This window comes from Penicillium lagena (assembly GCF_028827675.1).
Source record: "Penicillium lagena strain IBT 129212 chromosome Unknown utg000007l_segment0_segment0, whole genome shotgun sequence".
In the NCBI taxonomy this organism is placed as follows: domain Eukaryota; kingdom Fungi; phylum Ascomycota; class Eurotiomycetes; order Eurotiales; family Aspergillaceae; genus Penicillium; species Penicillium lagena.
The window spans coordinates 2,018,557-2,041,043 of NW_026623228.1; the positions used below are offsets into that span (position 1 = coordinate 2,018,557).

General features: G+C 51.1%; 7 protein-coding genes across 7 annotated transcripts; 4 read left to right on the forward strand and 3 right to left on the reverse strand.

The window, feature by feature from the left end:
* Positions 1-696: 696 nt before the first annotated feature.
* N7510_010349 (alpha/beta fold hydrolase) lies at positions 697-1,566 on the forward strand (the record flags this gene model as incomplete). Its single annotated transcript, XM_056982274.1, has 1 exon — positions 697-1,566. The coding sequence occupies one exon, from the start codon at positions 697-699 to the stop codon at positions 1,564-1,566; it is 870 nt and encodes a 289-aa protein (XP_056830110.1).
* A 474-nt stretch (positions 1,567-2,040) lies between these two features.
* On the reverse strand, positions 2,041-3,618 carry N7510_010350 (cytochrome P450; the record flags this gene model as incomplete). Its single annotated transcript, XM_056982275.1, has 1 exon — positions 2,041-3,618. One exon carries the CDS (start codon positions 3,616-3,618, stop codon positions 2,041-2,043), a length of 1,578 nt encoding a protein of 525 aa, XP_056830111.1.
* Positions 3,619-8,152: 4,534 nt separating this feature from the next.
* On the reverse strand, positions 8,153-9,272 carry N7510_010351 (RPC34 RNA polymerase subunit family protein; the record flags this gene model as incomplete). The annotated part of the gene is made up of 2 exons (XM_056982276.1): positions 8,153-8,966; positions 9,025-9,272. The coding sequence occupies 2 exons, from the start codon at positions 9,270-9,272 to the stop codon at positions 8,153-8,155; spliced, it is 1,062 nt and encodes a 353-aa protein (XP_056830112.1).
* A 377-nt stretch (positions 9,273-9,649) lies between these two features.
* sti1 (Hsp90 cochaperone STI1) lies at positions 9,650-11,526 on the forward strand (the record flags this gene model as incomplete). The annotated part of the gene is made up of 4 exons (XM_056982277.1): positions 9,650-9,714; positions 9,767-9,960; positions 10,015-11,318; positions 11,374-11,526. The coding sequence occupies 4 exons, from the start codon at positions 9,650-9,652 to the stop codon at positions 11,524-11,526; spliced, it is 1,716 nt and encodes a 571-aa protein (XP_056830113.1).
* Positions 11,527-12,647: 1,121 nt separating this feature from the next.
* On the forward strand, positions 12,648-17,462 carry N7510_010353 (uncharacterized protein; the record flags this gene model as incomplete). Its single annotated transcript, XM_056982278.1, has 6 exons — positions 12,648-12,848; positions 12,909-12,971; positions 13,024-13,270; positions 13,327-15,738; positions 15,789-15,929; positions 15,982-17,462. 6 exons carry the CDS (start codon positions 12,648-12,650, stop codon positions 17,460-17,462), a joined length of 4,545 nt encoding a protein of 1,514 aa, XP_056830114.1.
* A 644-nt stretch (positions 17,463-18,106) lies between these two features.
* N7510_010354 (uncharacterized protein) lies at positions 18,107-19,619 on the reverse strand (the record flags this gene model as incomplete). Its single annotated transcript, XM_056982279.1, has 4 exons — positions 18,107-18,986; positions 19,054-19,383; positions 19,438-19,511; positions 19,569-19,619. The coding sequence occupies 4 exons, from the start codon at positions 19,617-19,619 to the stop codon at positions 18,107-18,109; spliced, it is 1,335 nt and encodes a 444-aa protein (XP_056830115.1).
* A 1,244-nt stretch (positions 19,620-20,863) lies between these two features.
* On the forward strand, positions 20,864-21,865 carry N7510_010355 (threonine aldolase family protein; the record flags this gene model as incomplete). The annotated part of the gene is made up of 1 exon (XM_056982280.1): positions 20,864-21,865. The coding sequence occupies one exon, from the start codon at positions 20,864-20,866 to the stop codon at positions 21,863-21,865; it is 1,002 nt and encodes a 333-aa protein (XP_056830116.1).
* Between the last annotated feature and the right edge of the window lie 622 nt (positions 21,866-22,487).

Sequence of the window (22,487 nt, forward strand, 5' to 3'; positions counted from 1 at the left end):
GTTCAGATAGGATGTGTGTCAAGTGCCAAAGTCTAGCACAATAGATACAAATAATGCTGAGTGCTAAGAGAATCGTAATGTGATAGTAGAAAAGATGGGGAGGGCGGGAATGACCGTCGTTTAAATATGTCAGAGCTCTACACCTCAATGCAGTTCTTCGAGCGATTAGAATCCGTCGAACGATTTCAAAGCATTGTTCGTTCTGCATGGAAGCCCAAAAGCCTATTCCAAATTCTAGTTCGAGCGGATGGGGAAAGTGGGTCCGTTCCGATGCAAACCAAACCATTTCCTGTTTCTAGACTCGTTTGCTGGGTTTGCTTGGTTTGGCTGGGAGCTAAACAGCCACGGTACAAACACGAGTGCCCAATCACATTCACGAATCACACTCGAGTCCCAACCCAATGCAGATGTTTGAATGACAAATGACGTGTCGCTAATTTTATTGAGGGAGTGTATGCATCACCGTCGCCCGGAAACAACGGCACATTCGTGGCCCTCAAATCAAAGGCTCGAATCAAAGGAGAGAGCAGTGAGACACGAAGATGGTCCCCGAAAATCCCGCTGTTTGCACCACCATCGATTGGTAATCTTGAAGCAGCTAAGCTGTATATTAAAGGCATCCCTCCTCATCTTGTTGGCACTCCACAAAATTCTCTTAAATCCCGACACTGCATACTTAAGTACTTTATCTCCAAAATGGGCGTGACAGAGAACAAGACCGTCCTCCTGCCATCTGGCGTCAAGATTTTCTATCGAGAGCAAAGCCAAGTACGGAATTCTCCAGTAATCCTACTACTCCATGGCTTCCCATCATCTTCGCACCAATACCGCAATTTGATCCCTCTTCTCGGGGCCAAGTATCGCGTGATAGCTCCAGATCTTCCAGGATTCGGATTCACCGAAACTCCATCAACCTTCAGTTACACCTTTGACAACCTGGCAACTACCATGGCCGAGTTTCTTGACAAGCTGTCCATTACCAAATTCTCCATGTACATCTTCGACTACGGCGCACCGACCGGTTTGAGACTCGCTCTCCAGCGACCAGACTCAGTCCAAGCCATCATCTCACAAAACGGAAACGCCTATGTCGAGGGCTTCGGCGATGTCTGGGGTCCTATCCAAGACCTCTGGGCTAGCAACAACGCCCCCGAACACCGCGCCAAGGTTGGGCAGGCGATGCTTACTATGGAGATGACCAAGTTTCAGTACGAGAACGGCTCTCCGGATATCAGCCGTATTGCACCAGAGTCGTATTATCTTGACTACTCTTTGATGGAGCGTCCAGGAAATAAGGACATCCAGTTGGACTTGTTCATGGATTACCGGAACAATGTGCCACTTTATGAAGATTTCCAAGCCTACTTCCGAAAATCGAGCGTCCCTCTTCTTGCTATTTGGGGCAAAAATGATGTGTTTTTTATTCCGCCGGGGGCCGAAGCGTTCAAAAGAGACCTGCCACATGCCGATATCAAATTGATTGATGCGGGGCACTTTGCGGTCGAGACGGATTATGAGTACATTGCGAAGGAGATCTTGATCTTCTTGGACAAAAATTCTCTGTGACGGTTGGAGTTCTCGATCGATGTCCACAAGAGAAGTTCGCAAACGTAAACAGGAGTGAAATTGCATGGAGCAGGGATTTTATATAGTAATACAAATAAGTCAAACACTAGAGCCTAAGAGGACCTCGAAAATCTAACGAAGTCACTTTCCTCTGCCACTTCCTATGTCTAAATGATAGTATAGGGTTAGCAAATAGTGACTTACAACATTACCTTGCTTACCTATAGACTACTTATGAAATTGCGGATTGTGGATAATGTATCATTATTATCACTAGCCAGAAAGAAGACGACGAGCAAAAAGGGTTGATCATACTACCACAGCCAGATTGTGGCGAAATTCACCATCGCCTATATTATCTGAGCTGCCGTTGTTCTTTTATCTAAAACCGTAGCGTGAAAAGACCTGGTAGGCCCTGCAGCCATGCGCCCCCTCAACATCACCCACAAACAGCAACTGGGAACAAATGAACTTCTAGATGGAATCTCTTGAACTCTCACCCCTCATCTTAATCCGAACCGGCATTCCAAGTTTCGGATGCCCAGTAATCATTCCAACCTCCATAACCTGATACGCCTTCTCTCCAAACACAACAGGCGAGTCATCAGGAAATACTGTTTCAATATCCATTTCACGCACCGTCAGCGCTAGGATCGCCCGCAGCTCGATCTGCGCCAGCTCCTGGCCAATACAGTTTCGGGGGCCCTGCTCGAAGGGCCGCCATGCGTTTTTCCGTACATGCAGCGGCTCGCCTTCTTTTGCGAGCCAGCGCTCGGGCAGAAACTCTGTGGCTCGGGGCCAGAACTCCTCTGCTCGCTGGACGGCGAAACTTAGTCCGAACAACATGAATCCGTCTGTGGGGTACTGCTTCCCTGTTTCTGGGTGGGTTAGGTAGAAATCTGGTTGGCCTTGGCGAATTGTGCCGACGGGTGGGAACAGGCGCAGGGTTTCTTTAATGACGGCTGATGTATAAGGGAGATGGTTGAGCAGGGCTGGGTTGGCAGCGATTTGGGCCCGGGCTGTGCTGGCATTAGGGCCGAGCACGGCGTCGTGTTCAGCGCGGAGTGTGGCTAGTGCTGATGGGTGTTTGTTGAGGAGGTGGTAGGAGTATGAGAGAGCTGTCGCTGTAGTGTCGTGTCCCGCGAACAGGAAGATTTTTATCTGGGCAATAGCGATGTCCATGAAATGTTCATCGGCATTGACTGCGTTGGTCTTGGAAGAATCGTGTTCGGAGAGGTAGGCCTTGGTGGCTAGAGAGTTGATGGTCTTGTGTCCATTTGATTCACCATTCAAATGCTCATTTATACCTCGTTCGATATGTGGTCGGAGATAATTCTTGATGATTCTGTTGTTATTCCACATGCGAAAGGGGCGCAATGGGTTGAGCGCCATGACTAGTTGGTCGGGGGCATTGCTTATCCACATTAAGGCAATTTGTCGCTTCATTGTCTCTTGCAGCTCATTCTTACTTGTTTGGCAATGTAGACGAATGTCACTATAGATGTAGGCTGTTAGTGACGGTTGGAGAAGTTGATAAGTAAAAGGGTGCGTATACAGGATAGCCCGGCCGATGATGTCAATCGTGCAGCTAATGGCCTTATCTTCAAGTCTAAAAACTTTCCCAGATTCTGCAGCGCCCTTAAGTTGATCAACAAAGACATCAATCTCCTCAAGGAAGGCGGGTATGAGTGACAGAATATTCCTGACTGAAAATGCCGGATTGAAAATGCCTCGCCACATCTTCCATCTCTCTCCTGACATATTGAGTAGGTCGTTGAGTTGCGTAAATGGCCTGAACTCGCCTTCCAAGTGCGGATGCTTCGGAAGTGAGGTGGTCTGCGTGAATTCGGCCATCATATCAGGATGGAACACGACCAGCATTGGGGGCGAAATAGGCCAGACATCGATGTACATGAGTCCTGGCACCTCCAATTCTGGGTGGTCTTTGGCAAGAAGGAGAGGCATATATTGGCCGTGAACATCCCTGGGGTATTTGGCCATGGTTTTGCCGACATGGTGCAGATGTCCCAGAATCCACGAATGAGGCAGCATTGGCTGTGAGAATTGTAAGGGTATTGATCAAGTGCCAATCCACGGGACTTTACACACCACTCCATGTTGTCTAGCCGCATTCCGGACTAGACGACGGACTTGCCATGCTCGATAGATAAATGCGATGGCACCCGCCAAGACGAGAGTCACACTTGCTCTGCCTAGGGTGATAAAAATTGTCATTCTCGTAGCTGGGGTTGGTTTGTCAAGGATGTCAGGAGAATATTCGACCCCCCTAGAGATCAGAGTCAGCCCCATTTAGCCGTTGCACGTATGCTGACCAGACCTATGCTGACTAACTCGTGTTCTTTCTTTTTGAGATTTTCGATTGGACCAATCGGCGAGGCGGCAGTATTTGATGCTGATTGGCCAAATCATAAACCTCTTCAAATGACGCATGTAGCATATACCACGAACGGCTAGAGAGTTGTGGAACTTCGAAAAGATACAAATAGAATGGCTTTTTCGGTTTTATTTATCAGATCTCAATAAGGCGGGCGGCTGACTCTTCGTGGCAGTTGAAGTTGAAAGTAGTGACGTCGTTCAGACTGAACATAATAAATTGTTAGTATAATGGCCCCCACGTAATTTATCCAACTGCTGCATCCTGACGCTGGCTCTCCTGACGCTGGCTCACCTGACATTCTCCCAGCAGAGGAAATCGTGCCCCGATGTGGACAAATTTTACCTACATGTAGAGTTTTTCCGCTTCTCTACTATAAAGATGGACATGATAGCTAGACCTGAATACCATCGTTTTCAATCATCGTCACATGACACTATCTAGCAAATTCCAGACTCCGATATAAATAAGTTATATTATTAATATTGTAAAGGTACGTAAAATTCTTCACAATCTTCCGTGTTAGAGACCTGTGCTGGTGATCTGCGATCCCTGTGCTCTAGCACGTTCCTCCCCCTTCCCTGCTATTTCACCCAGCCTTCACTTCACTGTCGTCCATGTACAGAGGTTCTTGAGCAACGTAGTTCTCCGAAAAATTTAACTCTCGTTCATTGTGAGCACGCTGTAATGTGAACCCCGATCGGCGTCTTGCGTCTAGTAATGTTACACGTAGAGAAGAGTCCAAATACTAATTAATAGCCTACAACAACAAAGTCTTACCGCCACCTACATGGTAGATGTAAGTAAATCAATGGACTGGGAATTGAACACATTAAGTATATCTCAAATTGACCCACAAGCTCAAACACATGGCCTAAGTTATCTTGAGTTGGAGGTCTCACCAGTTGCAAAAATATTACCCTTCCGCAGCGTCGATATATCGAGGTTTGAGAGCACGAAAATAGTAGTGTTGCAATTCACAGTGAGAGAGGCTGCAACGCGGATTGCGGATGTCCAAACAGCTATAGGAATTAGCACAGGAAGGACCACCCGGGCCCCATCGATGATAGCCCAGCTTCTGGTCACTCTAGCCAGTCGTTACCAGGTCCTAGCGGCGGCAACCGCGCCAGCGACCAGGTAGCCCTAATCGTCGATTGGTCGCCTGGACGTCATCGATATTTCCCCACCAAACACGAGGAGCCGGATGGCATGAGGGAGTGGTTCACAGCATTAAAAATCCATCAATTGTCTCGATTCTTGTCTTTCCTAGTGATTTGTCGATCCCCATTTGTATGTTTACGGCGCAGGCGTGATACCCATCGCAGTACTTGTGTTATCCAATTTTCCTGTTCTGGCCCCTTCTCTCTTTGGCGTCTTGTGTTCATTGAGACGTTCTGCCGATCCCTCATATTGACAATTGCTTATTCCGACTTCTTTGATTACAACTTGACTGACCCACGGTTCCTTTTCCTAATTGGGTGTTTATGCCGCTCCTCTGAGAGATTTGCTATGCCCGTTTTTCACGCTAATCTGGGCTTGTGGTTCAGTGGTAGAATGCCCCCTTCGCATGGGGGAGGTCCGGGGTTCAATTCCCTGCGAGTCCAACTTTTTTGCTACGATTGTTGGGGTGATAGGTAACGAGTCACAGATGACAGAACAAATCTGATTGCATCCAACCTTGCAAAACGTCTCACGATTGGGTATGATCACATGAGCAACGGACCGCACTCACTTCCGATCTTTGAAATCTTGAAAGAATTTTCTTCAATACTTTCTTATATTCATGTTCAACAATCCTCATGTACGCAGCCGTCCTTAGATTCTTTATATTCCTAAAAAATGCCCTCGAATCTATTCTATATCCTTGCCCAAGCCCACCGTACTATGTGACAGAGGTCGCGTAGGTCGAGCGTCTCTAATTAGACTATTTCCCGACCCCCTTGGGAAACGACCTATGATGGATGGCTACGATCCGAAAGGTGAGGGCTGGTGATAATGCGATCGTTGTGCGGTAAACGACTGTTTCTATCGTGACCCGACTAAGCAGTATGACAACACCGATATTACCTAGACTACTATCGAGGAAAAGCTCCTAATAACTTTGAAGTCTGGGGGCCGGCTTGTTCTTGTACATGTATTTTAAAACATCCTTGGTGCCACTGACATCTATTGAACCCGATCTCCAGAGTATGGGGACTGAAAAAGACTTGTGGGTTTCAGGGTCTTAGCCACGATTCAACCTACGATATGAGTGTGGCATTGGCAAAGACGCCTTTCTTCCCAATCACTGATCTGTAGATCGCAGATGGCCAACCATTCCTAATTGTAGCCGCATAGCACGCACTACGAACATCGGCAACGTTATTCCGCTGCTTTGAAATTTCCTTCATCTCCCGGAACCAATGTGGCTCATTATGCAGGTCCAGAACGGTGGTAGCCATATTGAATGGCGGTTTCTAGAAGAGAAACGTCCCTATATACATGCACATGTGCATCAATGAGACCAGGCAAGAGGGTACTGCCCGAGCCATCAATTACGGTACATGGATTTGGGGGCTGAATGGGATTTTTGGTCGAAATTTTGTCGATGCGACCACTATCGAGGAGGACATGGCCGCTTTCAGATATGACTGAATCACCGTCGAAGATACGGATGTTTGTTATGAGAAATGCCATTATGCTCCAATGTAGATGGTGCAATTACAGAGAAGAGGAGAAGCCCTTACAGCGGGGCATATCGAGTCATTTATGTCTCTCATTCGATTATGCCCTTTTTCCTGTGGGGCGACAAGCGGAGTTGGCTGAGTGACCCCGACTTCATACAACCTCCATTGGGGGCGGCTAAGCACAAACTACGTCGTTCCATGTCCAAAGCCTTGTAGTTCAATCGATATTGAAGATGAGACGCTCTTGATAATACTAATACTAAGTACCCTGAGCAGGAATAGAAATGGTGTTAATCTAAGGGAATCTATGGCTGCCAATAACTGGTAGATCAAGGTCACAAAGCAGATGGAAGATAGTGCAAGTGCAATATATAAATGTGCTATAGCACTGTCTGCCCCCGCCGTAGGGTCAGCAATTGCAACTGTCACTCATGCCCATGCCAGTGTTATCGTTGAGCAGGAGGTCAAAGCCTTGACAAGGCCATTGAGCAGATCGGGCGGCAAATCCCGCAGCTAGAGCAGAAATGGGCAAAAACAAGTACGAGTAAATAAAGTCAAGGGACCTTTATTCAATGCTCGAATTACATTGAATTGTAATCCTTCTAGAATGCCAGAGGTCCCACGTTAATTTCCGTCGATTCCAAGATTTTTCGAGCCTGTGGGGTTGATACTGCGGATGAGATGATCACCGCAATATAGAAACCTTATTACCTAGGTCGGAGAACTATACTGAGAAAGTATAATCCAAATGAGCGTTTATTGGCACCAAGGCCTGGTAAAGAATTACATAGTACAAAATGGTAGACTTCCTACTGAGGTAGAGGAAGTCGAAATACATCCGCTTTTCTTCAAAAACCCAACCCCGTGCGTCGCTGGTATAGATCCGACGTGGAGCCGAGTATGCAGGAAATTTACGCCACAAAACAAAGCGTCACACAAAATCAACATTCAGTATCTGAAACTCGTTCCGAGCCTTGCATGAGCACACTGACGGATCACGGCGAGTTGATGGAAGGCGTCTTGCTGCTAGAAGTGGTATAAGGCCTTTACCAACAATACATTAATTACTACTACCTCCTCTCCAATGCGTAAGTTTCGGTCTCCGATTATTGCTCTCAATGCAATTTTGTCTTTTTGATATGGTGTGAGTAGACGCACTGCTCATGCGTATAGACGGTCCCAATTTATATGATATAGTTATCGCAAGCAATGATAGCTGGATTTGTTTATTCCATCTAACGACTTAAACAAGACCAATGTGATAGTCCACTTGCAGGAGGCAGGTTCATCGATCCACAACGAGCGAAGACAAGACACTACCTAGAATACCAAACATCAAGATGCCAATCGACAAGATTCAAACATCAAAAAAACGCCTTCGCTATGCACACACAACACGTCCGATTTTGGAGGTCTCATTTCTCTCATCCCCTATATGCAAAAAGGTGTGGTCTGGGATGGAAACAGGATACCAAGGTTGTTTGGGGTGGGTCTTTCCCCAAGCCAGCCATTTCCATTTCGTCGTTCAAAACCCAAGACTACTTGACAGCCAGGGGTCGAAATATTCGCATGTCTCTGGACTCACGGCACCCCCAGGGGAACAAAGCTTGAAAACCGGGCACTGGCCGCAGGGGGCTTCGGTCATACCGTTTTTTGGGAGGTGTTTCGTGGCCTCGGCGTCTGCCATGTCATTCACGGCAGCGGGTTTGCGGGCCTGGCTGGCCTTGACGGCGTCGGGGTTTTTGATGGCTTTGTAGTATTGGCCGTTGTTCAGGGCGACGAGCTTTTTGTCGTAACATAGCATTTCGAGCAATTGTACGATGCTCTCTTCGCGGAGTGTTACGGGTGTGATCCCGCTCTCGTTGACGGCGGATGTGATCATCTCCACGGTTGGGTAACCTTCGTATCTGGCTGCGAAGGGGAGGTACTGCTTTTCCTCCTTGATGTCTGATTTTCCTGTGGCGGTCTTGAGGCGCTTGTTGCGGCCTTGCTCTGAGCTCGGCACTTCGAACCAGCTCTTGCGGCTCACGGTGTATTCAATGTATCCCGCGACACTGTTGATGAAGTCAACGTCCATGACTCCGTCGGTGAACCATGCGCCACCGGTAACATCCTCGCTGGGGGCCAGGCCGGCCAGCATGTACATCTTCCGGCTGGGGTATTTGACATTGTGAACGCTCTTGATGTAGTTTTTCCCTTCGAGAGATTTCACACAGCGGTCTAGGATGGACTTGTGCAGACCGGTACGGGACTGGATGGCTCGAACCCAGACGCCAGACCGGCCGTTGGAGTGGATGACATTATAGACCAAACTTTCGTCGGGGTTGAGGTTTTGGAGTCTAGCAAGAAAACAACATTAGTAAAAGGAAAATGGCGTGGAAGAAGTCAAGACCATACTTCTCCGCATCTTCCCGGGGAATAATCTTCCATGCCAGACGCTCAGTCTTGGTTTGCAGCAGGCGCATCAATTTCTGATCCACCAGCGATTGGGCGCATTGCACCAGCAGCGCCAGGTCGTTCGTCGGGATCACACCTAGGCTGAGCAGATCCTCCTGGAAGAACATGCGGTCGGCCTCGAAATGGGTCAGGCACGCATCGTAGAGCTTCGCGGCCAGCTCGGGCACGCGAGACCCCGCGGAGGTCATGGCGGGTAGCAGCGACAGATCAACTAGGGGGACAGACTGATTGGAGGGCGAGCTGTCATGTTCGACCGGGCAGAATAAAACCAAATCGTTAGAGCAGCATAGTCACTGGGGTGGATGAGTCAAGAAAAATGATGCGTTTGTGACTCGCATTTTTTTTTTCTGCGCGGGGAGACGAATCGTCTTTGCCTGACTGGGTTTAGTGCGGCGAAGCAGCTGCGGATGCCTGAGGTATTAATATGCCTGAGGCAGAAACTATGTTCCGGAAATTTCGAGAAGCTCGATCCAGCCATCATCCATTTATCCTGCAGTGCTCCCCTCTCTCTTTCCTGACAACCCCTTCTCCCCTTGGCCTCTCCTGATTACTGTGATTGTTCATCATGGCCGACGCTCTCAAGGCAGAAGGCAACAAGGCCTTCTCCGCCAAGGACTATCCTACTGCCATGTATGTGTTGTACCCCGCGTTGGATGGCTTGAGGATGCTAACATGAGGACAGTGACAAGTTCACCCAGGCCATCGCTGTCGAGCCCGAGAACCACATCCTCTACTCCAACCGCTCCGCCGTCTACTCTGCACAGGCCGAATACCAAAAGGCTCTCGATGACGCCGAGAAAGCCATTAGCATCAAGCCGGACTGGTCCAAGGGCCAGCTCCGCAAAGGAGCTGCCTACCGCGGATTGGGGGATCTTCGTAAGTTGGTACTCCTTGGGTTGGTCTCCACTAACTAACAGGTGTGATTGGTAGTGGCTGCCCACGACGCCTACGAGGAGGCCCTGAAGCTTGAACCCGGCAACGAACAGGCCAAGTCCGGTCTGAGTGCGGTCCAGCGGGCTATCAATGCGGAGGCGACGGCTGATGGGGTCTCGGGAGACCCGCTGGGCGGTCTCGGTGGCATGTTCAATGACCCCGGCATGCTCCAGAAACTGGCCAGCAACCCCAAGACGGCCAGCCTGCTCAGCGACCCGGAGTTCATGGCGAAACTGAAGAAGATCCAAGAGAACCCCAACAGCGTGGGCGAGGAGATCCGTGACCCACGCTTCCTGCAGGTGATGAGTGTGCTTCTCGGCATCGATATGAACTTCGGTGCGCCACCGGGTGGTGAATCATCTGGGGATCAGCCAATGCCAGACGCCCAGCCCAGCACCTCTCAGCAGAAGCCCAAGGAGCCTACCCCCGAGCCCGAGCCGGAGGATGAGGAGGCGATTGCCAAGAAGAAGGCCAAGGAGGCTGGTGACGCCGAGAAGAAGATCGGCAACGATTTCTACAAGAAGAAGCAGCTGGATGAGGCCATCGAGCACTACAACAAGGCCTGGGAGCTGCACAAGGACATCACATATCTGAACAATATCGGTGCCGCCAAGTTCGAAAAGGGCGACTACCAGGGCACCATTGAGACCTGCCAAAAAGCCGTCGAGGAAGGCCGTGACCTCAGGGCAGACTTCAAGCTGATGGCCAAGGCCTATGCCAGAATCGGGACTGCCTACGAGAAGATGGGTGACCTGACGCAGGCCATTGAATCCTACAACAAGTCACTCATGGAGCACCGGACCCCCGATACTCTCACCAAGCTTCGCAATGCCGAAAAGACCAAGGTCAAGGCGGAGAAGGACGCCTACATGGATCCGGCCGAGGCCGAGAAGGCCCGCGAGCTCGGCCAGAAGAAGTTCCAGGAGGGCGACTGGCCCGGGGCCGTGGATGCCTTCACGGAGATGACCAAGCGCGCCCCTAGCGACCCGCGGGGGTACTCGAACCGCGCAGCCGCGCTCATCAAGCTGATGGCCTTCCCGGGGGCGGTACAGGACTGTGATGAGGCCATCTCTCGCGACCCCAAGTTCATCCGCGCGTATATGCGCAAGGGCCAAGCGCTGGTCGCGATGAAAGAGTACAACCGCGCGCTGGATGTGTTCACCGAAGCGGCGGAGCACGATGACGGAACGCACGCGCGCGAGATCGAGCAGCAGCAGCAGAAGTGCCTGGATGCGCAGTTCAGTGCGCGGGCGGGCGAGACGGAGCAGCAGACCATGGAGCGTATCCAGAATGATCCCGAGGTGAGTTTTATATCTCCCATCGAACCACAGCCGAGGTGCTAACTAACATGCGTAGATCATGGCCATCCTCCAGGACCCGGTGATGCAGAGCATCCTCCAGCAAGCCAAGGGTGACCCGGCCGCGCTGCAGGAGCATATGAAGAACGCACAGGTGCGGATGAAGATCCAGAAATTGATGGCGGCGGGCGTCATCCGTATGGGGCGGTAGATGTTTAAGACTCTCTTTCATTCTTGAATCTCTCTTCGACTACTAGGTATCATTATGTCCTTACTTATTATCATCCCTGACGAATAACATTTTGATTACGCCCCAATCCCCGCCCGTTCCCGATAGATGATAGATCGTGTTCTGCACGCGCCTCACCTGTACCTAGTGCAGTAGTGCCCTCTTGAGTCTGCATGCCACGTGTACAACCAACTCGATTCCGCCGTCCAAATTGAGGGCAATTGCATTGTTTGCCCATAATGGCCCTCATTCTCATAGAAATAGGGGTAGATTAGTGCCTAGATAGGAGATGCGCTAGTTAATCTGTCTGCCTACGTCCGACGTAGGGCTGGCTGGCTCCGCTTTCAGCTTCACCAACTAACTAACTAAAACCTAACTAACTAACTCTAGAACTGCTAATCGAATGAATAATCGTCTGTGGCGGTGCTGGACTATGTTGTGCCAATCCACTAGTGCTACTAATTTCTTTTCCTCCCCGCCTGTACCATTGTCATCATAGGCTCCCAGGCACCCGAGGATCCGCCGATCGGGTCCTAGCTAGGACGAGGACGTCACGATCTTCGATCCATGTGTTAGTTCCGTGACTAGCAAGCTTCCAACGATCTCCTTTTTCAGCTTCTGTAAAATCTTTGGCATTATTGCGAAATCCTGGCCATCTTTGCCCGTGCGAGGTACCAGCCACAGGCCTTTCCTTCTTGACGCAAGCGGCTGGTAGGTCCCACCCTATTCGTCGATCGGGAGGGTTAGTTGCTCCCTCACTACTTTCTCGCTCTCACTCTTTCTTCTCCCTCTCCCTCACTTTATTTCTCTCTCCCTCCCTCTCCTGTGTGTGCCACTCTTGCTTCACTCTCTCCCTCCCACCCCTGCCATTCCACACACCTGTATGTCAACCCATCCACGCGGTCCACTCCCACTCCCACTCCCCCGATTTCCAATCCCCGGATCCGGAAGCTTGCTCTCCCCGCACCTTTCATTCTCTTCTCCAATTCGACTCAGCTCAGCTCACCTGCTAACATTTTCTCCCTCATGCCAGCTAGCGCCAGATTGTCCGGTCGCTTACAAATTTCCACCCTTGCATTCGACACACCCGACCGATCGCCGAGATGGCGGCCGCGGAGAAGACGGAGATGAAGGAGGAAGGGGTCATCGAGGCTGCCCAGGAACTCTACGAGGATCCCCAGTCTAAAGTCAACCCGGATAAGGTCGAGGAGATACTTGTCGATGAGACTCGTAAGGCTGGTGTCGCAGCCTATCAATTCGACCCCAATGCTTCGCCTGAGGATAAGGCTGATGCGGCTGCGTCGGTGAGTTTCCTCTCTAAGTGAATGGTGCAATTCATGATGGAGTGACTGACTTGACAACAGCGCATGCCGCGTGAGTCTCACCGTGAGAAGAAGCCTAAGGGAATGGCTGTCATTACGGACAAGGTGGGTGTTCTAGGCTCGATGGCGCATGCCGTAATTAATTAATTAATTCCAGGATGATGGCGTGGCGGACTATGACCTCCCGCCCCCGCAATCAGCCACTGCGATCATGGCCGAGGATGCGACACTCAAACAAAAAAAGGGCGGGAAAGATATGGACGAGGACCTTCGCTGGGCGCGCAATCGCACCGGATGGGCGCCCACTTTCATCACTGAGAAGCTGGTCGGTGAGGATGGGGAAGGCACCTTGCTTGATCATCAGACTTTCCTAGAGGGCAGACTGTCCGACAAGCTCTTTGGAGGTTAGTACACACCCGCACTGGTTTGTCGCTATGGTGCTAACAGGTATGCTCCATAGATTGGTACCACAATGCTGGGATTATCGTGTTCGCTTGCTTGATTTCGTGGCTGATCGCTGCTCTGGGCGGTGGTCTCGGCTGGGTGCTCTTCGTTATGGCCGCGTGCAGCACTTACTACCGCACGTCGATTCGCCGGGTCCGCCGCAATTTCCGGGATGATGTTCACCGTGAGATGGCCAAGCAGCGTCTCGAAACCGACACCGAGAGTCTCGAATGGATCAACAGCTTCCTGGTTAAATTCTGGCCCATCTATGCCCCCGTGATCTGCGACACGATCATCAACTCTGTCGATCAGGTTCTGAGCACATCGTGCCCTGCGTTCCTGGACAGCCTACGTCTGAAGACGTTCATTCTTGGTAACAAGCCGCCGCGTCTTGAGCATGTCAAGACATACCCAAAAACCGAATCAGACACCGTCATAATGGACTGGAAATTCAGCTTCACGCCCAATGATACCATGGATTTGACAGAGCGCCAGCTGAAGAACAAGATCAACCCCAAGATTGTTTTGGAAGTGCGCCTTGGGAGAGGTGTCGTCAGCACGGGTCTCGATGTCATTGTCGAGGACATGGCATGTACGGGCTTGATGCGTGTCAAGGTCAAGCTGCAGCTTCCCTTCCCTCACATTGAGCGCGTCGATATCTGCTTCCTGAACAAGCCCGAGATCGACTACGTGTGCAAGCCTCTTGGAGGAGACCATCTCGGATTCGACATCAATTTCATTCCTGGTCTGGAGTCCTTCATCAAAGACCAGATTCACGCCAACCTGCAGCCGATGATGTACGATCCGAACGTCTTCCCAATTGAAATTGCGAAGATGCTGGCGGGCAACCCTGTCGACCAGGCCATTGGTGTGGTGGCGGTTACGCTGCACGGCGCCAACCAGCTGAAGAACCCAGACAAGTTCTCTGGTACTCCGGATCCATACGCCGTGGTCTCGTTGAACAACCGCTCGGAGCTGGGTCGAACCAAGATTGTCCACGAGAATGACAGCCCCCGCTGGAATGAGACTATATACGTGATTATCACTTCTTTTACCGATGCCTTGAGCATTGTGCCGTACGACTGGAATGAGTATCGCAAAGACAAAGAGCTTGGAACCGCCACTTTTGCCTTGGACAAACTGGAACAAGAGCCCACGCAAGAGGGTCTCTACCTGGAGGTGCTGTCCAGCGGCCGTAATCGCGGTGCGATCCATTGTGACATCCGTTTCTTCCCTGTTATTGAGGCGGCAACCTCGGACACTGGCGAGGCGTTACCCCCTCCAGAGCTGAATACCGGGATTGCCCAGTTCACCGTCGAGCAAGCCAAGGACCTCGATGGAAAGAGTATGATCGGCAAACTCAACCCCTACGCTGTGCTGCTCTTGAACGGCAAGGAGATCCACACCACTTCCAAATTGAAGCGTACCAACAACCCCATCTTCCAGAACAACGCCAAGGAGTTCCTCGTGACGGACCGCAAGGCTGCTCGTTTGGGCGTGATCATCAAGGATGATCGCGACCTTATGGCCGATCCGATCATTGGCCGGTATCAGATCAAGATGAACGATATGATGAAGATGATGGAGCGCGGCCAGCAATGGTTCCATCTGCACGGTGTCAAGGGTGGCCGTGTTAAGATGGTGATGCAGTGGAAACCTGTCGCCCTCACCGGCATTGCTGGTACCGCGGGCTACATCGACCCCATTGGCGTCATGCGCTTCCACTTCAAGAGTGCCACGAACCTACGGAATTTGGAGGCGATGGGCAAGTCCGATCCTTATGTCCGTGTGTTACTGTCGGGTGTCACCCGTGGTCGCACTGTGACTTTCCGTAGCAACCTGGATCCCGAATGGGATGAGGTGGTCTATGTCCCCATTCGCAGCGCCCGCGAGAAGCTCACCTTGGAGGTAATGGACGAGGAAACCATAAACAAGGACAGGACTCTTGGGTGGGCTGATATCAAGGCCGCTGACTTTGTGCGTGAAAATGAAGCCGGTGAATACGAAATCGATGATGAGAAGGCGCCGCTCACCGCTGGTCTTCGCATTGGCAATGGTCCCGTCAAGGGCCATCTCAACTATACCGTTGCCTTCTACCCCACCATCCCGGTTATCAACCCGGAGGAGGAGGCTGAACAAGAGGACGCGCCAGAAGAGCAGACTGCTGATGGCACGTCGCGCAAGAGCATGCATTCGAAGTCTGCCAGTGTCGACTCAAAGGTTTCCAAGGCTTCCACGGCTTTGTCCAATGGCGTCGCTACCAATGGAAAGTTACCTACTTCGCCAACTTCGCCTACCACAAACGGCCGCGCCAGTCTTGAGACTAGCGCCTCTCGGCCGACCACTCGCGACTCCGAGGGTGGTTCTATTCGCTCGGTCAAAAGCATCCCTAGGACTTACATCAGCGCTGAGGATCTCGCTAAATACGGTATGTACCTTTTCGAGCTCTGGGTTGATCAGATGCTAACTGAGATACAGAGTCTGGATTTATTGTGTTCCAATTCCATGAGGGCAAGCTCGCGCACAGCAATGTGCATCTCGAGGTTGTGATGGACGACTACATGTTCCCGGCCTACATCTCGCCCAAGATTCGTTCTACTACTACCAAGTTCGAAGATAGTATGTATTTGCTTTATATGCGGAGTGCCAACGTGCTGACCATGACTTGTAGTTGGTGATGCCTTTGTGCGTGAACTTGAATTTTCCAAGATCACCCTGCGCCTCGTGAACAAGGATGATAACAAGGACAGCAGCGATGAGCACACCGTTGCCAAGCTGACGGGCGACACGCTGCCTACACTGCAGCGTATTCTCTACACGCCTACCGAGCTTACCCTTCGTTCGCCGGACGGCGAGCTCAGCAAAGTCACGGTCAGTGCACGGTACATTCCTGCACAGATGAAACTAGACCCGACAGAAAGTATCAATAACATGGGAACTCTGCGCGTGGAAATCCTTGACGCTGCGGATCTGCCCTCGGCCGACCGCAATGGCTACAGCGATCCTTACTGCAAGTTCCGACTGCACGATAAGGAAGTGTTCAAAACCAAGGTCCAGAAGAAAACACTGCACCCGGCGTGGAACGAGTACTTCGAGACGCCTGTCAAGTCTCGCATTGGTGCTGATTTCCACGTGGATGTCTATGACTGGGACTTTGGTGACAAGGCTGACTTCCTGGGGGCTACTTCGATCGATCTGGAGAAGCTCGAGCCCTTCAACGCTCAGGAGGTGACGCTGCCTTTGAACGGCAAATCTGGCGCCATCCGTCTCAAGCTCTTGTTCAAGCCCACCTACGTGATCCGCTCTCGGCAAGGCTCCTCCACCTTTTCGGGTACGTTCGCTACGCCGGGTAAGGTCATCGGCGCACCCATCAAGGGCGTTGGCTTTGTCGGTGGCAACGTTATCCGTGGTGCATCTTTCCTGCGCCGCGGTGTGATGTCGAAAATCCACAAAGACAAAAACGACGCGGATAACGCATCGTTGGCCACACAAGATGAGACCCACGAGTCTCCCAGCGGTGGTGGCTTGAAACCCGCGGCCGTTCTCGTGGATGCCAGCTCACCCACCAACTCAGGCCACACAACCCCGACCAAGGAGCACTCCCGCAGTCGCAGCACAGCCTCCCAAGCCGGCGTGAGCACCCTCGGCGGCACAGGCTCCGGCGACAAAGGAACCGCGAACATCACCATCGTGTCAGCATCCGGCTTCCCCTCCTCCGCCAACGTGCGCGTCCACGTCCGCGTACAGGGTGCCAAGGGCGCAAAGGTAGTCCACAAGACAAAAGCCCACAAAGCCAGCGGGGACAGCCCCATCTCCTACGAGGAGTCCTTCCGCGTACCGGGCACGACCGCCGATGCATCGTATCAGATCAGCGTCGTGGATCACTCAACCTTCGGATCAGACGACACCCTCGGCGAGGCGATGTTCTTCGTTGGTGATCAAGGTTCCGTGGCGGATCAGGACAAGCCTGTCCCTGTTGGTGAAGGTACAGTGACCATTCGGAGCAGTTTTGACGCGTCCGAAGCGAGTCTGCGGCCTACTACTTCGCACTCTACGAATGGAGATGCGGCCTCAGTGATGGCTGATTCGCCTGCTTCGGGGAAGTTGAATCGGCGTAGCTTTTTGAGTAAGCGGAACGTTAGCGGTGCTTGATTATAGGGGTAACAGGGTGGATGTTGATGGTTTTTGAAAGATGATGTTTGATTGGGTTGGGTTGGGTTTGATTGGGTGCTTTGGATAAGGATGGATGGATGGAAAATGATATCTTGTTAATGATTGTGATATCGTTCATTCCGCCTACTGAGCTTTGTGTTTCTTTCGGACAAAGTGTGCGCAGGGCAATGAATTGTTCATGTTTTCCCCCTTTATTACTACTTAGCGCTTGCCTTGCTTTATGTAAATGCAAATAGAAAGAGTATTGTTTTCAAATACAATTGAGTTGATATTGATATATTACTCGTATTTTCCTTTCCTTCATGCTCCAATCTAATCACTAGTCTCGTTGAGCACTAGCAAACACGGCTTTAGCAACGAGCGTTAGTGAAACCAACAAATAGACTGAGACGGATCTAAAACTCCGATATCTGAAGATTGCAAGATGACCAAATGAATTACCGTCATAAACGTTCAAATGCGACGGATATAAGATGAACATGATACGGAATCACCGAGGCTGCTCCAACTCAAGGAAGATTGCGACGAAGAGCGCTCACAAACTCAGACTCAAGCGGAAATCTAAGTTGCGCAAGCATGGATTCACCACCCCTGTTCCCCCGTCCCTCCCCATTCTCAGACCTCTATACCTCCCCCAGTTGCGTCCGCATGTGGACTTCAAAGCTATACTTTGCAAACTGACTTTTATACCGAAGCGCTTTGCCGAGCCTAAAGAAAATAAAGGGCACAATGCAGAACAACGTCGCTATGCCAGCAATAATGAACCCCGGGAGCCTTGTCTGCGACCCATCAAAGATGACATACCCGATAAGTGGCATGATTCCGGAAACCAGGGCGCGGACAAAGGCTAGTCCCGCGAAAGCAGAGGCAGAGTAGACTGTGTATGTATCGGTGAGATATCCGCTAAGCGTATACGCGATCTCGTTGACCCCCAAACCGACCAGGACCAGGCCAGCTGTTGGAAGGAGCCAATGCGCCCTCCACATGGCCGGCGGTGTGGTGCCGTAGAACCACCACAGGCCGGCCGCGAGTGCCGGGGTACCGAACGCAAATCCCATGGTTTTGTCTTCGGGGTCGATTTTCAGGTTCTGGCGTTTCTTTTCTCGCATTTTGCGCGTATCCCATATGTGTGGGAATATGCCGATGCAGACACCGATAATCAAGGCGAGGAGGGGGAAAGATGCACTGGATCTAGGGAGGCCTAGACCTAAATACGCGCTGGTGATGGATTCCGAGAAGAGGTATACAATCCCCCATGATATGGCGCTGAGAGCCGACACTATTATCAAGATCGGCTCAGTCACCATCATCCGAGTTGGTCGGATGAAGACGACATCAACAAAGGCCGCGAGGTCCGGAAAGGGATCCGCAGAATGGAATTTGAGGTGAGCACCCGGCGATTCCTCCGATAGAGAAGCAATCTTCTTACGAAGTAACTTGCTTGGTCGGCTCTCGCGCATGCCCAGCAGAAGAACAGTGTTGAAAGCGGTGCAAATAGCCGCACTATAAAAAATCCATCTCCTTCTCAAGTCTCAGTTCAATACACGAACGTGTTTGCGTTTCTTCTTACCAGCTGGCTACTCCGGAGATGCACGACGCATAGACTGGCCCAAAGGCAAGTCCAGCAGTGGCGGCTGCATTCCAGAACAGGACGATCCACACCCGATGCTCAGAATTGAATTGATCCTCAACGGTCCCGGAAATCACGACCGAGGGGACGGCGGAAGCAAGCCCTGAAAAGAATCTTCCGACGAAAATCGCACTGATATGAGGAACCAACCCCACAATAAGGCAGGATAGGCTGAACAAAGAGCAGGATATGATATAGGGCATCCGTCTGCCAAATAGCTCGGAGCAAGGTGGGATTACAAGACCGCCTAGTCCTTGACCAATCTGATACCTATGGATTTTAAATCATGGGCATAGGTACGGAGTGATGCATTGTCTGTCTTACATGAGGCTGAACGCAATAAGCAGGGTGATTCTGTTCGTCCCATAATCATCTTCTGCTAGTTCCGCGGCGGTGGGCTAGTCAATTGGTTAGCAATATTCTTTGGTTACTGGGGGCCGATTCGGCATTCTCACCCCTGTCGTGCTGATAGCCGTTCTTAATGTCAAGCTAATAAGCACTTTCATGGTTTCTGAAGCGATCGTAGAGCTGACTCACGTATAGAACTCCAGAAACATGACGATACTTGTGTCATAAGTCTTCCTCCACAGATGCCAATTGCGAGGGTGATCTTTGCAGTCTTTTCGCCATTGTACGTAGCCAGTGGAAGATATTTCTAGTCCGTGCCGGAAAAGCTGTGCTGGAGTAACAACCTCGTTCTCTATGGCTTGAATTGTGACAGTCCCTGACTCTTTACTTACCTCACTGACCGAGACTGGTAAACTATGAGATTCCATATCATCCCAGTAAGGCAGTCCTGATAAGTAAAACGAAAGGATATGGGGACCATGTGGAAAAATTTGGTGGCTGACATGAAAAGAATTTCGTAGACTCCGGGGGCAAAATGCCGAGCTAAGAAACAAGGTGGTACTGCAGTGTAATACACTAACACTATTCCCAAGGAGATGATTGAGTTTCTCATTTAGGTGGACCTCTGCAGACTAGAACAAGGGTTCACTCTGGCTGGTCGATGGTTGGCTTTAGCGTTCCTCGCGGCAGGGCGCCTTGAACATGTGCACCAATCAGTTTCTTGTTGCACGAGGTTTCTCGCAGCCCTGTAGGCAGCTCTCAGCCGTAGTAGTGGGGTCAGTCGTCTTATGACAATTCAGATTGCAGCACTGTTACCACCTCCGTGTACAGAAACCATGTAAGGTACCTGGAGAGGGGGTCCTGTTACCGGTAGTGACCACCTTGTGGTGATCCCGGAATACATGATATGATATTCAAACGACAAAGCGACCGATCGAGCTTTAGGCAAATATACGGCGAGAATGGCGTGTTTTAAGATTCTACAGAGTAGAGAGAAATGATAGGCTTGTGAGGGATAATTAATGGCCGCATATATGAGACGGGATGCCTGTAGTGGAGTATGAGAACGAAACATCTCTTACTTGAATTCTTATCCAAATTGACTAAGACTGGCTGGGCTCGGTCCTCCGGCTGATTAATGTATTTTGAGCTTACCACAGCTACTAGAACACTTCCTTAGCGCTGTAAAATATAGAGCGTCCTCCTGCAGGTTGACTTCTTACATTTAGGGGGGAAATATGAGCTCAAAAAGCATTGCAGACAGCGTGGTGGAGCCACAACGTCGAAACATATCATGGGGAACGACACGCAATTCTGAGGTCGATTTCCGCAGTAAGGACAATTTAGCCACCCCCATACCCCCTCGCTAACATAGCCAGGTGATGTGGTGACCACTCCCTCCATGGGCATGTTGGCCGCCATGGCTACGGCCAGCCTCAAGGATGATGTCTTCCGAGAAGACACAACGACTAGTTCGTTCGAAGCTCATATCGCGACTCTATGTGGCCACGAAGCAGGTGCATTCGTCATCACTGGGACTATGGCAAATCAATTAGCTATCCGGACGTTGTTGACCCAGCCTCCCTACGCTGTTCTGGCCGATGCACGCGCACATATTATTCACTTCGAAGGCGGCAGTGTCGGAATGAGCGGTGCCTCTGTCCAAGAGATCCAGCCCTCGAATGGGAAATACATGACATTAGAGGATATCATGGAACGCGCAATTATCACAGACGACGTTCACAAATGTCCGACCCGGGTCATTAGCATTGAAAACACCACTGGTGGCAGCGTCGTCCCTCTGGTCGAGATACGGCGGATCAGCGAATGGGCTCGTGATCGTGACATAAAGCTGCACCTTGACGGTGCCCGACTCTGGGAAGCCGTAGCGGCCAGAGCTGGGAGCATTCACGACTACTGCAGCGTCTGCGATTTAGTGAGCCTGGACTTCAGCAAGAATTTAGGGGCGCCTGTGGGTGCCATGGTCCTGGGCTCATCGAGATTGATTGCGCAGCTACGGCGAATCAGGAAGAGTATCGGAGGAGGAATGAGACAGTCGGGGCCATTGGCAGCTGCAGCACGGTTTGCGATGGAGGAGCAGTTCGGGTTTGGGGTTTGGGGAAATCGAGACAAATTACGCTCGGTGCACGAGGTGGCAAAGCGCGTGGGAAAGGTATGGGTGGAACGCGGCGGGAAACTTCTACGTGAAGTGGAAACAAACCAGATATGGGTCGACCTGGATCACGCCGGAGCCGAAGCTGGGCGGTGGAACCGGATCGGGAGGAAGCATGGAATTCTGCTGGACGGGAAAAGAATCGTCTTTCACCATCAAATTAGTTCGGATGCTATCGCGCGACTTGATAGTGTGTTCAGTGAAGTGCTGGGGACCAGAGCTCGACTATAGGGCTTTCTTTGGGTAATTTGATTCAGTCCACATCCCCATTCACTTGATACTGCTGCTTTAGTATACCATGTCTGGAGCCCCTTCTTGGTATACATGAATTAGATAGACGTAGCAACGTGGCGGCATCTCTCCCGGACAAGGCGCAGCGGGCCGGCAAAAGAGAACCCTGAACAAGGCTATAAAGAACAAAGCTCGCCCGGGGGCGCTTTCGTATTCGCATCCCAGGGTGGCCGAGATATCGATATTGGTTGGATTGTCCTATATCTGATAGATTATTGGGACAGAGACCCGACTCATGCTGGGGACGTTAGCTCCGGTTTCTGAGCGGGCATTACTCTTGCCCGTTTTGCTCTTTTTTGCCCAGCCCGTCGTGTCGGAGAGAAGCTGGCAGCTCTCATTTTTACCCGGAGTGTCCTTATCTTCAACTCCCCACATGGTTCATCCCGAATATCATTGGACATGCGGTCGTAATCGCCATCATTCGGATTGATTTATAGTCGGGTTACGGCTGCGGAGCTGTGGCTTTCGGCAAATTTCTCCCTTGCAGCATTCAGATGACGAGTTTGAGCTTTATCAATGCAATTGGAAGTAGCGACGGTGTGCATTCATGACCGGTCTCCTC